Source organism: Mauremys reevesii, linkage group 2 (assembly GCF_016161935.1).
Source record: "Mauremys reevesii isolate NIE-2019 linkage group 2, ASM1616193v1, whole genome shotgun sequence".
Lineage (NCBI taxonomy): Eukaryota > Metazoa > Chordata > Testudines > Geoemydidae > Mauremys > Mauremys reevesii.
In genome coordinates, this window is record NC_052624.1 from 30,574,121 (window position 1) to 30,591,768 (window position 17,648).

Here is a 17,648-nt window from a genome sequence, read left to right on the forward strand (position 1 = left end):
GGGGACAACCCCTTAGTAACTTCCATAAAAGACAGATGAACTGATGTGCCCAGTGCCTCATCACTGGGAGTTGATCTGTTGCCTCAACACTGACAGGAATAGAAGGTCCCGATAGGGCTTGAAACCTGGGACTTCTGAACCTAAAGGCAGGAGCTGCTACTGCTTGCCCTAAACAACCAGCTCGATTAACTTAAATGCAGTAAGGCAGAAAAAATCTCCTACATGGTCCAGCCACTAGAAAGAAATAAAGCCCCTTGTTGCATTAGTATGAGCTACAAGCATAGACTCATAGATCCTCTATAGCCACTGAACATAGGCAGAAATAAACCTGGTTTTAAAATCCTATTTGAAGCCTGGGTCATCTCCCTATATGGTACAGTGTCAGCAATAGGGATAAGCTCATGTCCTAGAATGGGATTTAACCACAATCCCTTCCAAGCCTGAGTTGTGAATGCTGTGGATGTTGCCTAACTGCCCCTGTGGAACTGTAAGAATGACAGACACCTCAAGAAAGCAGCAGCTAGCAGGCTCCAGTAGTGTTGCTAAAGTATTCCCTGTTTCCCTCCAGTATCTGATTTTTTTTGGACAGTAAATTAGTGATGCTGCCGCTCTGTGCTGAATCATACACCATTACGTATCATGCCATCATGACGTAATTGGCACGATGAGCGTGTACATTTTTGGAATCCAAGTACGGTGCAATAATTAAATTATAAATCTTAAATGTGAAACATTAAATTCTCAGTTTTGGCAAACAAACCCGAAATGGCTGCCCATGTTCAGCCTCCCCCCTGCCTTTGGCAATGGCAACTGTGACATGCCAGCATTGCCTAGATAAAGCAAGAATCTTCTATGAGATCACATTTCCTTTTTCCTGAATTTCCATGCCACCCCTGTCTCTAGTAAAAGAGGGTGGCTGATTGCTACTGCAGAGACGGGATTGTGCTGTCCTAGCTGCTCAACCCCTCTGCCGCACAGAAAACAAGCCGATGCTCTGTGATTGTGTCTTCTTAGCAGGGGGACGTCAGTGTGAAAGCTGGCTGCATGCTTAGGGCCGCTGGGGTTTAACATTCCTTACGGGAGTAGTATCACTCCTTTAACCCCAGATTGTATAAATTAGCAATCTGGTGGTTTTACTGTATGTAATAGCCTTAATTAGCACCAGTTAACGGTCTATCTTGGCCTGGCCTAGTACAACTTGGAAGTTTAGCAGCCCATGCTAACTTGCTGTTTCTTTCCTTTTATTTTGTAGTCTTTATAACTGTTCAGCACTTTCCAGTTTCCATTGCTTGCTGTACAGCACACGGTATTCACACTAAACTAGTAGCCAGCACTTTTTTTTCCCCTATGGAGAACCTGAAAATAGTTTTCTGATCAACTTTATCCATCTACATGTTAATGCCGCTTTCGACACACACAAAAAGAAAACCACACTCTGTTTCTCCGGGCTGCACCCTGAGTTGTTCCATAGCATTTACTAGTGCACTGAGATCCAAACGAGCTCTCTTAATTAGCCTGAAGTGCCATCTGCTGGTTGTATGTGTCAATGTCACATTTCTCTGCCACCCCCCTGCTATTTGCAAACACCAAATGCTTCTGCTTTCAGCCATGAGGCTGCAACATTCAAGGTTTTAGACCGCAACTGGGAATACCCCAAATGTAATATTTTTCTGGCAATCCTCAAAATGGTGGGCTAAGAACTCAAAACATTTAAGTGAAGAGGCTGTTTAGATAACTACACAGTTTTGGGCTGTAGCTTTCATGAGAATTTATGAGATATAGAATTAAACTGGAAGGAACTAAATTACTTTACTAGAACTTAAATAGTTGCACAACCCAAAGGATTCAGAGATGCTGAAACCTCTGTATATTCACTCAGTCAGTGCAACTATAAGGTGGAAAAAGCGATAGCGGTGCTTGTCTTTAAGGAAGAGCTGAAGTAAAGAAGGTTTTTTTGTTTTTGTTTTAAATCTCCTGGGGTTTTGAAGCTGTTTGGTGAAAAAGCACCTTGAAAGGTTTCTCCACTTTGAGCTTTTGCTTAGTCAACTCTAGTGAGCAACAGGTCACATATGGCCAGTCAACGGCCAAAGTAAACCAAAAAGACCATCTGTTGCCTTTAATCTTTGGCTGGGAGATTGGGGGGGACAGGAGAAGGAAGAGAGAGAGTGAGAGAGAGGATTTCATGATAATAACAGCAAGTGCAGTAGCAGTGAGACTGCTGTTAGCATTGGCTGTTAGCATCAGGAAATCCAGACTCCCAACACCATTGCATTAAAACAAGCTCCACTGCACCTAAATAACAGCCATGAACAGAAGAGCAACTTCACAGGATGTAATAAAATAATCTGAGAGGGGGGGGGGGTGAGGCGTGTGAGAGGTTAAAAAAAGCAGTCACTAAATCCCAGCTTACAGGAGTTATACTGAAAGCCAGGCAATGACATTCTCAGGCTGTGTTTCACAACACAAGTTTTTTACTCTTTGGCTGCAGTTTAATGCCAGTGTTGTTAATTGCATACATGTACTCATACATACACTTGTATGACAAAAGTCCAGTGACACACAGACACATAGGCCAATACTGTGAAATCTCTCTAGTTACATAAAAGTGGCCAGATTTTCAAAGGTGCTGAGTACAAATGTCTCCCAGCTACTTCAGTGGGATTTGTGGGTGCTCAGCACTTAACACCAGGCCTCTTTTATTTCAGGTGTCTAACTCTGGATTTAGTGGCCTAAGTTTAGACACAGATTTGAAAATTTTGGCCATAACCATCTTATGACACCGTCTGAAGTCTCCATGCTTCGATCCGCTGTAGGCTTCAGCCAATGAAGGGTGACATGACCCTTTGCAATGTCATTCTTGTAGAAGTTTTTAGCCACTCTGACATGATCAGACACTCCTGAGCAGGTCTGACTTTCCATCCAGTACAGATGGTGATATTGTGGGAGAACTGAGACAAAATCACACTCATATACCTTATATATTGCCACTGTTATCATAGTGGCTGGAAAGGGCATTGCCCTCGAACCAGCTATATTGTACAGTACTGTAGCTACTCATCCGTCCTCAGAAGATCTCATGATCATGCATCATATGATGAGACATAAGCTATTACTGCATGAAACAGAATGCTCTCATATTAAATTCAGACAAGGATAGCATATTAGATTGGCTTCTTTTACAAACTATAAGCATGTTATTTTTCTTTGTAACCCTTCAGAGGCGTGTAACCCCTTTGGGGTTTAGAAAGCATGGTCCCTTTAAATCTTTTTCCTAAGGGGGAAGGGGAAGCAGTGAGAGAAAGGAGGGAAACTTCAGGGGGCGGCTCTGGAGCTCCAAGAGAGAGAGAGGCAACAGCCCACAGGCCCTCGCAAAGGAAGCAGCAGAGAACCTGCCTGACGCCTGGGAAGGACAGGGCGGCCAACCGGGGACACCCCAGGACAGGAGCCAGGAGGAGCACTGTGCCAGGGAGGAATTGCCCGAGAAGGCCAGGCCGGAGCTGGACCCAATATCACAGCTGCCCAGAGCTGCATGGGGCTGTGAGTACTGGGGCTTGTGACTCTGCATTGGGAACAAGGAGGGAGGTTGCTAGATAGTTAAGTGGGGAGGTGGTCACTCTGTGTGGCTTTGCAGAGAGCGGCAGAAGAGGGCACCAGAGAAGGTTGTTGGGGGAAAGTTCACTGTTGCCAAAGACAACCAGGAGCACCCAAGACTCAGCACTGGACTGGAACTTTGCTCAGGACTCCTGAACTCTGTGTGCAGACACATTGCTCGGTATCTGCCCTTTCAAACTGAGCTACCCCTGGACCCAAGGGGCCTTGGTTTGGATGCAACCCTGTTCTACTGCTCCCCCTATATTTCCCCATGTTGTATTTCTTCTCTCATCCCTTTGTAAATAAATATTTCCCTTTTCTTATATCCATTGTACTTCTCCTGTGGGTGTGGGTGTTCACTCGGGGGGGGGGGGGGGAATTTGGAACAGGTGCCCCTGGGATGGAAGGGATTTCTCCTGCTGCATTCCTGTGCGCGCCTTCTCTTGGCCAGAGCTGCCTGCAGAGCAGACTCCATCTTGGCCATGAGCGTGCTGAAGTCACACATGCAAATTAGCCATACACGAAAGGTGGTGATTGGTTGAATTACCTCAGATATTACAAAGTTCTAGGATTCCTGGTATGGCATAGATATATAAGTTACTGTAGCTGTACACTATGCAGGGGTCATTTGTAAAGTCAAAACAGCTGAGAACTTAACAATTGGACAGTGATATCCAGTGATATTCTGAACAAAAAGAGCCCTCAGCCATGTTTATAGCCTCTTCCATCACTTCAGACTGACTCAGATATTCTAGGCTTCAGAGGGACACATACTAACAATCTGGAATTTTATTATACAGATATATTGAAGAGGAGGAAGGGCGTGGTCCTTGGAGATCTTTTTACCTGGGTTTGATTTCCTCTTTCCTTTTCCACAGCATTTGGGTGTCTGCTCCACAGTGCTCATTTACAAGCAATACCTCATAGGCTCCAGCTCAATTTTCTAGTTGTTAGAACAAGGACTGTAAATCAGGACTCAGTTCTTTTTTAGACTCCACCGCTCACTTGTATAACTTTGGGCATGTCACTGTGTGCCTCAGTTTATCTATCAGTTAAAAATATGTGAATAACAAATACCAATGTAGTTTGCAGGGGGAGTTGTGAGGCATAATTAGCTCATATTTGTAAAAAGTAGAGCTGGTTAGAAAAACTGACAGAACCATATTCCAACAGAAAATATAGTTCTGCTGAAATCAAAATTGGGTCATTTTCTTGGGTCAATCTGCTTCCAAATTGGGTCATTTTTCTGGAATTACATTTTAGAAGAAAAATGGAAAAAAGTTCCAGCAGTGTTGCAATATCCGGTCTCGCTGTTCTTGGAATAAAACATTTTTATTTTTTGAAACTTTTTTTCAAATTCTATTTTTTGTTATATATTAATATACTTTCCTTTGGAGAATTTTGAAATTTCTATTCATTCTGATTCAAAATGAAGTCAAAATTTTAAATAATTTTTTTATCCTTCCAGAAATGGAACTTCATCCTCTCCAAAGCGCTAATAAAATGGTTTGAGACACTGTAGTGGAGTGATTGCCCCACTCCTGGCCAGAGGGGTTAAAACCAGCCCTGGGAGGCAAAAACCTGGGCTGATTGGGGGAAGCAACCTCAGCTGGGGGCCATGCCCCAATCAGGGTCCAGCTGGCCCTATAAAGGCCAGTGAAGCCAGGTACTGATACAGTCTCTCTCTGGCTGTAGAGAGAGAGAGGGGGTCTGGTTGCTGGGGAACCAGATAAGGTACCTGAGCTGGAGCAGGGCTGGGGGAAGGCCTGGAAACTCCTAGGTTGTGGCCTAGTCTAAGACCAAATAGGTATTGGGGTTGCAGGGGACAGCCCAAGGCTAGGCCAAGGCAGCTGGTCTAAACCTCCCTTGCCTGGGATGAGTGGCTTATTCTGCAGTCTGCCCCAGGGAGTGGGGGCTAGATGATGACTGGCAGTAGCCTACGACTGAGGGGAGGTGGAGAATGAGGGTTGAGGGTTCCCTGGGGAGGGGAGGCCCAGCGAGACTGCAGGGGGCAGCACCCTGGCCTGAAAGGGGCACTGGGGTCCAAAGGGACTTGGGACCCAGCAGAAAGTGGGACACTAGCCTGCAGAGGGTGCTCCTGGGTCAAAGAGCTAATTCCCAGGATGACCAACAGGAGGCGCCGCAGGGGTGAGTAGCTGCCTCGTTACAGACACTTAAAAGAAAGTTGCTATAAGTGCATTATATTTATTGACCGACAGCACCAGCAGTAGTTGTGTTTCTTGAGAGAGAAATGGTAATTTCCTTCTTGTTGAGGACAGATGAACCTGAAATATTAAGGACACTGGACAAGCAATAGAAGAGTTGGAATGCTCAGCAACTCTGAGAAGCCACTAAAGTAGAAGAAACAGAAACTGTGCCACCCACTAGAATCCCTTTAGCAACCAGAAGTGCAGACTTGGTGCCCTGCTCATACAAACATAGGTAAGGACAGAAAATGTGTATCGTGAAAGAAAGGCCATATTTTATTCTTTAAGACTTTACAGAAATGAAAGTAGTGTGCTCAGTGGGGAGAAGATGGAGAAACAAAAGAAAAAAGCAAGAGGATTTGCTTGAATTTTACATGAATGAAGAGCTAATTCCTTGAATGACTCTCCAGAATAAACATGATCCTTTTAGTGAAAAAATTATACAAGTAGATGAAATTTTGCATACTTTGTAAATAAAACAAGACAGATTGATAAATTGGTTATCACTTAGAGAGCAAATAAATTAATCACACAGAAAACAATGGTTTTCCATGGGTTCAGAGGCACTTATAACAGTGTTACCACTCCAGCTGCATTATAAATAACATCCGATTTATGAAGTTAGGAAGCAGATGCATTTCCTAGTAATATGTCACCATTATCTAGAATAGGCAATAAAATCTAGGATACTATATATTTCCTGGCTGCATTAAAAACAATTAATATCCCCATAAAGTAAACTCAACCACAAGTGCAATTTAAGAATTAGTTGTTCAATAAGCTGATTGCATGTCATAGACTGATCTCATTACAGACCAAGATATTTGACAAGGGTCACATCTTTAAGGAGCAGCTAGTGTAAGAGAGTCTGGAGCCCAGAGATTTCAATTTGGGATAAGAGTAAATTTAAACTCAAACTAAAATACTAAGTGAAGATAATCAACATTTACCAGACACCGGACAGGAAGGCTCTCCTGGTCATTTTGGAAAACTGTTCCTAAATTTGCTTTTCTCCAGTCTTGCTGCATGGCACCTCCTCAGCTCTCCATGGCTTTTCAAAAATAATTCAGAGCTATAGTAAACATAATGGTTAATCCCATCAATAACTCAATACAGCCTTCTGAAAAATGCTTCAAAATGACCAAGATTAAGCCAAAACTTAACTGGCCATCTGTGCCATAATGTTAATGAGAAAATCCTATATTTTTGCTGCTTGTCAACAAAAATTGCTGGTGTCAAGTATCAGAGGGGTAGCCGTGTTAGTCTGGTTCTGTAGAAGCAGCAAAGAATCGTGTGGCACCTTATAGACTAACAGATGTTTTGCAGCATGAGCTTTCGTGGGTGAATACCCACTTCTTCGGATGCAAGCCAAAAATTGCTGGGTGACTAGAATATTATGAGTATGTAAAAAAAGCATGGTGAATGCATGGAGTGGCTATTCATCCATGGGAACATTTTCCATCCCTCTCCTTCCCTGTTTTGCACGAATCATTATTTGTTATGAGGTATTTCCCTTCATTTGTTAGTGAAGTACACTTCTGCTGCCTGCCCTCTGTATTAGTTAAGCCCCATAAAAGAGTTGCATGGGGAAACCATTCATGAAGAAGAGGTTACTCATCCTGTGCAGTAACTGTGGTTCTTCAAGATGTGTGTCCCTATGAGTGCTCCACTTCAGGTGCATGTGCGTTCCATGTGCCTTTGATCAGAGTCCATGTTGCTTGCATATACATCCTACGCAGCCTCCTACACTGCATCAAGGCTATATAGGTCTGAGTGGGTGAACAACCGTTAATTCTTTCTCTACTGCAAGGCCCACAGTGGAAACTCTGAAGTCGAAGGGAAAGGAGCTGAGCCCCCATAGGAGGACACATCACCAAGAACCAGAGTTAGGTCACTGCAAAGGGTGAGTAACCTTTTGTTTTTCGACTAGTGTCCCTGTGGGTGCACTCTGGTACAGGTTACTCCTGAAAGCTGTATCCCCAAAGGGAGGAGGGAGGCACTTTCTCACTGAGGCTTGAATAATCTTGGCTAGATTTGACAACATGAATCTGTCTATGGGAAGGTAGGCCCTGGATGCCAATGAACACAAGGATGCTGCTATGAGTTGTATTTGCTGTACAGGGGGCAAGATAGATTTTTTTTTTAACATTGAGTTGAAAACCCAATTCCAGGAACAGCAAAAAGAACCTCTGCATGCCTGCCAGCCCTGATTCGTAAGACTGAGCCTGGAACAGCCAATTATTGAGGTACAGAAATAATGACAAAGGCCTCTTGACACAAGTAAATGGCCACCACCACAAGAACCCTTAAACACTCTTGGAGTTGAGGAGAGGCCAAAGGGGAGCACCCAGTATTGAAAATGAACCTGGCCTATAACAAAAGGCAGGTATTTTCTGTGAGGTGGACGTATCGTTCTATGGAAATAGGCATCTTGTAGGTCAAGGACCAAAAACCAATCCCGTGACTTTAGTGAAGGAATTATGGCTGCCAGAGTCACCATATTGAACTTCTGAGAATATACAAATTTATTTAGTAACCTTAAATCTAATATCGGTCTCCACCCTCAGTTTGCCGGTGGTACAAGAAATTACATCAAGTAGAAACTCTTTCCCTTGTGTATAGCAGGAAGAGGATCTATCACTCTTAAACAAAGAAGGAAGTTTATCTCCTGACTCAGTTGGTCTTTGGTACACAGAGAATTAGCTTGGGTGGGATCTCTGGGCAGTTTGTAAGCTACTCAATTTTCTTATGTTCACGGGGTGTAAATTCCCAGCCATTGTAAAGCAGCCCTGGAGTCTTTCAAAACATGCAGGGATTCTCATTACTCTGATGGAAGGTACTCAATAAATGCAGTAAATTTGGTGTAGTTTTGTGTAATTATATTCTGCAATGGCTGCCCGGTAATTTGCAATCTGAAATTGCAGGCTACAGCTGAGTAGACTTCCGTACAAAAAGATCCAAGCACTTCTGGTCTTTGACAGATGGAGTCAATTTGGTGTGGTTATTCTCCCCTGCTCGTTCGCTGCATCCCATCACCATATAATTAGGTGGGGGATGGGAGAATAAAAAGTTTGAGTCTTTGGTAGAGACCTAACTTTTTTTTTTTTTTTTTAATATCTGTCCGCTTGCAACTTGGTGGTACTGTTGCTGGGGTCTACTAGCCCATCTTCACTGGATCCAAACGCACCTTCTTGACTGGTTGGTGTTGCCAACTGTAGAATCTCTGGCAATGTGTGTTGTGATTCCTTGACTTCTTTTGAGGGGTATCTGCTACCATTTTGAGGTCCTGAAATTGCTGGGCAACAACCACCAAAGCCCTACTCTTATCCCCACCCCTACTTTCAAGGCCCGATTTAAAAACAAAACAACAACAAAAATAAACGGACCTTGAAAACGTACCTGAGAGTCAATACATTCAAACTCTGTGACCAAGGATAGGAACTGAATTACAGAGTCAAGTAAAGCAGGGGCTATCTGTTCCAGTGCCTGAGATGATCCTGGTGGCATTGATAACACAGCAAGAGGCAGCTTCTACAGACAGGCTTTTGATAAAGGTCAAAATTGGAGCTGATTGAAAAACAGGCATTTTACAAAACTCCCAACATTTTCAAAGTCCTGTTTGTTCTGCAAATTTCAGACAGGAACCAACTTTTGGTTTATTGGACAGTTTTCATTATTTTTAAATGACACATGTATGGGTTTTCCCTTTGCCTTTTCTTTCCTCACTTTTTTCCTTCTTCCCACTTAAAGAAGGGTCAAAGGGAAGTGAAAAAAACCCTGAAACCCAACCCCCTTTTTGTTTTCAGGATTCATTAAAAACAAACGTTTTTGCTTCTGAAAGGGTGAAAAAAGGGTGGTTTTGTTTCATTTTGTGAAAAAATTTCCACCAGCTCTAGTCAGACTCCAGATTTTGAATTGCTCCTGGAACCATATTGGAAGCCAGCACAGACAATGGCACACAAAAGTTATGCAACACAGAGAAACTCCACTAAGCGGACAGTGAAATTTCAGTGGTCTTCAGCTAGGACCATTACAGTCTAATATAGAGGCAAAAAGAGGGATGGAGAACTGGAGTACATTCTTGTGTGTGTGTGTGTGGCTCCCTAGCTATAGTGCAAGTAGCAGCACCCACCAAGATTTGCTTTTCACCCGAGAGCAGCTGTGCACAGGAAGATGATATTTGTTGCTTGGGTGAATCAATTCATGTGTAACATCACACCCACAAATAAAATCAGGGATTTTCATAGTTCACTGAGGTGAAGTCAATTCAATAGCAATAATGATCTGAGAAATGTGAACACTTTCTTTACAATTGCCCTTTTAGCTCTACTCTGTAATGATGAGCTGCTCACTCAATTCTGCATCTAAGGGAGATGAGAAAAACGTGGTGGTTTTATGCCTGCCTTACCGCTCCTTCTCCCCCGCCCCTTTTTTTTTTTAAAAGATGAGCGAGTGCTGCTGAGTAAAGGCATGTGAAACAGTCCACCCAACAACTCTTTTGCATGCAGTTTTCTGCAGATGCTACCAGTGGCTCAGAATATTTGGTGTAGCCAGCAGCAGTGCGTGGACAAAACTGGTATTTCTTATAAACTAGACCTTCCATGGAGATATAGGGCTAGATAGCTGCCACCTGATTGAGGCCGCCTTGCACCATGCTGGCAGTGTAAAGGGGCTGAAACAGTCCATGGGGGAACACCCCTAGGCCAGGCATGTTGGGGAACTGATTTGCACAGCTCTTTGCTAGGCTCAGTTTAGGGGCATGCTGAGACAGCAGCCAGAGTGTAGTCTAGGCTTAGCCAATGCTGGGCTGCAGATCAACTGGTTAGCAGCCCCTGGGGCACCTCTGACTTGTGCTGGGGGTTGTTCTGCTGCCTTGGGGCTGACTGTAATCAGGAGTCACAGATGTGGTGTAAAGCCACCTTTGCCCTCACTTCTTGAGAGAGATCCCAGAATCTGGCTTATTATCCTGGAGATGCAGCCCTGGGCGGAAAAAAAGTTTTGTTGTGGAGCACTTTGCATGCCTAGACCATATGTTTACAGCACAGAGAACTCAGAGGCCCCAAGGCCTGGGGTGGGGGGTGACTGGAGGCAGAGCAGGGCTGTAGGAAGCCTGGAACCCAAGAATCTACATTGCTAATGCAGCACCGAAGCTCCATTCCAATACACTGAATGGTCACAGACACGTTCTCCAGAGATCAAAAATTAATCTGCTTCAGCACCATGTCCACAGCTTTGCAGGACCCTCAAGTGCTTTTACCATTATATAGAAATGTGGCAGCTAAATTGCACTCTTAGGAAGATCAGACAAATTTAGGAGGCTGCGGCCTGCTGGCTCCCAGCCCAGCATGCTTTCCTCTAGGAGATGGTGGGAGACGGTCTCTGTGTCTCCATGACAGGGCTGCCAAAAGCACGTAATGCAGGTTACATAATACTTGTCAGATCTCCCTCCTAAATGTTTCAAAAACTGATCATCCCAACCGGCACCGTCCCTAACACAGGACTGAGACGGGCCAAGCAGGCAGTGGAACAATTGGTGTGATTTGATGTGTCAAGGAACTACATTGCAAGCTGCAGGCATTTCTTGCCAGACAGGTAATCCAACGGGTGTGAGCCATGGCCCTGGGGAATCAGCGTTCATCGCTGCTGCTTTAGAACAATGGGTTTTCAGGAAAAGAGCCGTGGTGTTGGCTACTGTCCTAGAGCAGGGCTGGCCTGCTGAGTCAGTTGAGCATGTTAAAATCAACAGGCACACTGATGATTATCTACCAGCATTGTCCCTGGATTTGTGCTAGTGACTGCTGAATAGAACATTTGTTACCTGATACTCTCCATTCTTGGACTGACCTTGCTGTCATTTGGGCTGTGCCTCTCTCTCCAGCTACTCTCAGGGGGGAGGAGCAATCAGGAGCCGGAAAGGATAGACACATATGGTCCCATGGCAGCGATACGGTGGAAGCAGGCAGGCTCACACCCTCAAACAGGAACGTGGAGAGAAAGAAAGGAGACCTAGCCCCCCCCCCCATTTCAGCCTTTGCTGCAGGGCCAGGCCTCTTCAGCCCTAGGCTGACACCATTCTGTCAGGATGATGCAGTTTGACATTATGAGTGTAACATTGCACCATGGCAACATTTAACCAAGCTTAGCTGGGGCTCTTGCACAAATTTAGGGGCTCCCCCACCTCCTCCCTTGGGCTTAGGCTCTGTCTGTTCTGACCCTCAGGTGGTCTAAAAGAGGGAGGCTGGAGGTCACAAGCTCTATCAAGCTGCAAGGGGAGGGGAGGAGATGCTGGATGAGTCTCCCATCCTTGCACTACTCAAATCAAACCAGAACATTTCTGACTCATGGAGTTATTCCAGGGTTCTGGGATCACCATCATCTGCTCTGACACTGGGTAATATCTACAGACTTCCTGGGGCATTTATAGCACTATTATTCACAGTCAGCTCATTGGTCTGTGTGCTTGTCTTACACTGCCCCATCCAACCACCCCTCCTTCCTGTCCCGACTGCCCCCTGCCGTCCCATCAAACCCCCCTCCTTCCTGACTGCCCCTCCGAGATCCTGCCCCCTATCCATGCCTCTGCTCTCTATCCAACCCCCTCCGCCCCCTTACTGTGCTGCCTGGAGCACCAGTGGCTGGCGGTGCTACAGCCTCGCCACCTGGCTGGAGCCAGGCCACGCTACCGCCACCGCCACCACATGACAGACCAGCTCAGGCCGGGCTCTGCAGCTGCACTGCCCCAGGAGCTCACAGCCCCACCGCCCAGAGCATTGCGCTGGCGGCGGAGCGAGCTGAGGCTATGGGGGAGGGGCTGGGGCTAGCTTCCCGGGCCAGGAGCTCGGGGGCCATGGGCTGTAATGTGCCCACCTCTGGATTAGATACAGAGAAATAGACTATGAGAAACAATACAGAAGTGGCAGCCACTGTCAACAAGGGCAAAAGTCAAATTAGAAGGCAAATGAATATAAACATGGGGGTAGGCAAGGAAGATCTGTACCAAAAACTACCTTCCTGTACGGCACTGTACCAAAAAAAAATCCAACCCGTAAAAATGCCCCCGCCTTTGGCCTGGACAAGCTGCAAAGTCAAAACAATTTCCTCCCACAGGAGGAGACATCTTGGGCATATATGATCAATCCAGTCCCTGTCTCCTCTCCGGAGATATGCAATGGTACCTGTACCTAGCACCGTACAAAGAAGCACAGTAGGGCTTTAACACTGACCTCTTAGAATAGAAAAATCTGCTAAAAAGATAAAGTATTAGCTTCCTTAGCGGCACTGGTCGGTGACTGAAACTGATGTCCTTATGCACTTGAGCAGGTGGCAGCAGGTTCCACGCTGCCTTCCCAGTCATTTCTTAGATTGTTCGATGATATCTACCAACGCATGCCCATATGCCTCTACACAAGGGAAAGCGGTGTGCTCTCCAGCTATGTGGCAGAGTTGACACACTAGTTTTTCCACTGCTCATCTGCAACCATATCCAAGTGCCAACAGAACATTTTAGGTAGAGAATGCAAGTAGTGGAGACTCTGTCCAGTTATTTCCACCTGCTCGCCGGTTCAGGTACTGGCTGAGCTGCATAGCTGGTAGTGTAGAGTGATGGCAAGAGTTCAGGTAGCCAGCTCCAGACAACTATGAGGCAGTTGGTAGAGAGATGCAGGCGTTCCCAGTGGAATTTCTCTCTGCCTGCTGAAGTGCCCTTTAAGAGTCTCCCCCTCCCCCAACAGTCAGCTCATGACACCTGGAATTCAGAGAGAAGTAATCCATTAGTTCTTTTATAATATAGGAGGCACACTTCATGTGGACTGAAATGAGTGGTTCATGTAACTTACTGACCAAGGCCACTAACGTAGTGTTATGGTTTCTCGTTCACTGGTAATGCAAAATGGGGTGGGCGGGACTCAGTCTTCACATCATCCAGCCATCTTCAACTGATGAAATAGAGATTTTAGTGCATTCTTTTGGAGGAGTTTGGATGACGCTTTTGCCTTCAAGTAAGGGCCTGTCCACAATTCTTGGTACCAAATATTGAAACCAATTGAAGAAAAACAGTAATCAAAGGTAAGATTACTTGTTTCTTTTCCTTCCTATGCTTCATTAGCCGCCTCTTGTAGCTGAAACACACCAGCTGTGGGTTATTCAAGCATAAAGTTATATTTGTTTTGGTGTCTTTGTTTCCAGCCCATTTCACACCTAACAAATCCTTACATAAACATTCCTGCACATGCGGGGGGGATGCGGGGAGGGGAGCAACATTGCTACAGAGGTCTAGATTGCGTGTGTACTAAAAAAAAAGCCTTTGAGATCAAATCCCTAATTATGACGCATTTAAGTCTGCAAGATGGAAGTTATGAGAATTTGTGAGACTGTCCAGAATGCTGTTTTCATTTAGTAGCTTAATAGCCAGCCAGGATGACACACTGAAGCTACAATTGTCTTTTCCACAGAGCCCAAGTGTCAGGCATTAGCTTTTGCCTTATGGAGGGCACTCCAAAGATTTAGGTGTGTTCCCAGGAGACTGCTCGTTGGCACTTGCACTTCTATTTCATTCAGAGCTGCAATCACAAGAATTCAAATGTTTTAAAGGCTCCTCCTCCTTCATGAAAGGACAGGCCATTTCTAACTACATCACAGTGGGCAGAACTTCTGTGAAAAACCCATAAGCAATGATTCTGCTTTATAAGGGCACATGCTCAGTGATGTCAGCCTTACGTGTTCAAAAAACCTGAGTCCGCCTCCCCGCAAGTATGAGTTTTGATCAAAAATGAAAAATAAATAATTTTTAGGTTCTTTTTATTTGCCTCCTGGTTTTTCAGCCTTTCGAGTTCACATTTTCAAACTTTTTTCCCTGCAACCATAAGAACAAGAAATTTACCTTTTTTTTTTTTGTTTTAAAACTGAAAAGCTCAGTCTCATACTATCACAGGACTCCAGGAACTGGGACTAAGAGACACTCCAAATAGCATAAGAAATGTCAAAAATCATGAGCTGACAACACTGCATTCCATATTATCCGCCTCTGGATTTCTGTGCCTGCTTCTCTAATTGTTTTTTTAAGACTGTGGAGCGAGGGGCGGCTATTGTCTGTGTCTTGATCAGCACCCAGAACACACTTGGTGTTTTTAAAACAAACCAACCAATCCAAAAATCTAGTGATGGTCTCCCACGGTGGGGCAAAAAAAAAAAGTCAGACTATGTAGATTAGCTTTTTATTGTAGAAACAAAATGAAAACAGTAAAAAAAAAATGAATGCGTGAATAAATAGAACTAATCCTTAATTCTAGCTTCATCCTGTCACTGCAAAGGGTGAAAGAAAAAGTGTTTTCAGGGGTTGGAAATATTGGCAGTATTTCCCCTTGGGCTATTATTTCTAACTCTTCACAGAGACCAGTAACAAAAGAAAAGATACTATTTGTAAAAATCCTTTTGCTGTAATAACTGCACATCTGTTGAATGCAACTTAACATGGTACTTATGCCAGAAATGGAAAAAAAATTTAGACTTAAAAAAAAAAGGGGGGGGTGCTAATTTAAAACTTTTCACTGATCTGCCAAAATACTTCCAAAGCCTATTCTTTTTAAAGCACGTGGATAATCAGATTTTGTATGGAGGTTTGACAAAACATACATCCCACTACACTCATGATCCACTTTATTTCCCTGTGGTCACAGTCAGGTCAAGAGCAGCAAATTATCAAAAATACAAAGTCACTTGGCACGGATAGGTAACAAAGGTGTTTTCCCTTTATAAGTTGAAAGGAGATTTCCAGTGGCTACAGTCTACAAGGCAAGTTTTCGGAGTTTACAGGACGTAGTATTTGAAAGGTACAATGGTATTGCAAAGGTAACAGTAGCAATCCTTACAGAAATTCAAGGTCAGAGATAGCAACTACCTGAAAATAAAGATAAAGTTGCTTGCCCAAACTAATGCAAATGGCCACGTTTTCAGTTCTACCACTTTCTTTGGGCATGAAAATACAGTTAATATTCAATACCATGTTAATTTTGTTTCAAGAGCGTTACTCACCATCATTCAAATTCTTGGTAGGTTTTCAATTGGCCAAACATTTTACATCAAGTATAAAAAAGGGACAATTGAAAATAATTCAATCGTTCTATAATTGTTTCAAGAGGTAGCACTAGTTAAGACTGTTGTACAGTCTAATTTTATCTTTGTATAATCATAAATTTCTCTGCATTATCTGCCACTTCAATCATAACACTGTACAAATCCTCTAAATGCCTCAGGTTACAAATAGTTCAAATGTAAATACAGGATTATGGAACATTTTTATATGATAGCGTAGGGTATATGTGTAAAGAATGACTAGCCAGAGCATCACTGAGTTTATTCTGAAGCTTTTACTTTAAGCTCTTATATCACGAAAGACGTTTAATCTTTACAACATGTATTAGAAACTGAGATGTTTTTATTTCTACCGTTATAAAAAGTAATATAGGAGACCGTTCTAAACCATCTTCAAAATGCAGACCAATCTTTTTTGTATATAAACTGTACACAAAAACAAGGCACTATACATTTTTGGATATTGAAATAAAAAGGTTGATTTGCATAGTTTCTAAAGAAACCCATGCCATAAATACAAATGCTTTGTTCAGTTTAGCACCTGAAGCAGCACTGAGAACAATTCATTACCTATTGCAAAGAGAAACTTTTCAGAATGCATAAGATATATATGGGTGGTATAGCTAATTCAGTCTAAGCAACTGCCATCCAACTACCTTTCTGTATAGAGATTTTTTTTTTACATGAAAGTCTTGAAAGTGAATACATATTGCATTGTTAAATACATACTTGTTCTATGTGTTTATATAAATATAAATTCTTTGTAATCCACAAACTAACAAAATAACACTTTACAAAGAGAACATCTTCAAAAAACACATGGCAAGTCCTATATATAGCCAAAGGATTGTTGCAGTAGTAGCTTGAGAAACTACTGTTTAAGTGCACAGGAGAGCAAAGTTTAAACACATTACCCTGGGAGTTGAAACAAAGCTTCCAAAGAGTTCTCTTGCACATTTACAATATTACACAACTCAAGATCAGGCAGTATCTAAAAATTTAAGATCATCTCTAATTTCTTTTTTTGAACACTAATACAGAGCAATTCATTTTGCTAATTCCAAGGTGTTGAAAGTGACGATACAGATCCCTCTGGTACTATCACTAAGCGATAACATTACTTAGAAAAGTCCTTTTGCCTTTTTCACATTAACTTGCTTCCAAGAGGGCAGTGCATTGTACTCGTCTCTTGTCATCTCTAAGGCGGCCTGAATTTAAGACAAAAAGACACATTGCTGTTAGGAAAGTCATTTACTAAACTCAAACTGCTCACCAATCGAGTACTGAAGCTGTCACAGGAGAGGTTTGGAATGATTCAATACATGCATGTACACAACAATGTATCCCCCCTCCTCCTTACCTCAAAGTCTTCATCTGAAAGATAAATTTCAAGTTTCAGTGGATCAACTCCCTCAGGTAGAGGCCTAGCTAAAAGATCTGCTAGTGGGTACACAGTTTTGCACAGCTTGGCTAACACATCTTCTACAAGGATTATCTGATTAGAAACTTCAGCATCCTGGAGCAGAGAGAGAGGAATAAAAGGAAAGAGTTTAGAAATATGCTACTGAAATCAGCAATTGCAGATTTTAAATACAGCCTACTCAGGGGCGGCTCTAGGAATTGCGCCGCCCCAAGCAGGGCGGCACGCAGCGGGGGGCGCTCTGGCAGTTGCCGGTCCCGCAGCTCCGGTGGACCTCCTGCAGACGTGCCTGCGGAGGGTCCGCTGGTCCCGCGGCTCCGGTGGACCTCCTGCAGGCACGC

General features: G+C 43.7%; 1 protein-coding gene and 1 long non-coding RNA gene across 6 annotated transcripts in view; one reads left to right on the top strand and one right to left on the bottom strand.

Annotated features, from left to right (window-relative positions):
* Positions 1-5,874: 5,874 nt before the first annotated feature.
* Positions 5,875-8,348, top strand: LOC120398738. Its single transcript, XR_005594669.1, has 3 exons — positions 5,875-6,033; positions 7,609-7,701; positions 7,970-8,348. It is a non-coding gene; the product is annotated as an uncharacterized LOC120398738 (long non-coding RNA).
* A 7,864-nt stretch (positions 8,349-16,212) lies between these two features.
* Positions 16,213-17,648, bottom strand: part of SVIL (supervillin) — a 223,454-nt gene continuing 222,018 nt past the window's right edge. For all 5 annotated transcript variants that reach the window (XM_039522304.1, XM_039522305.1, XM_039522303.1 and 2 more), the window contains 2 exons: positions 17,248-17,403; positions 16,213-17,095 (listed from right to left, as the gene is read on the bottom strand). In XM_039522304.1, the coding sequence (XP_039378238.1) occupies positions 17,009-17,095; positions 17,248-17,403 (243 nt within the window). In that variant the 3' untranslated portion in view covers positions 16,213-17,008. The remainder of the gene's footprint in view (positions 17,096-17,247; positions 17,404-17,648) is intronic.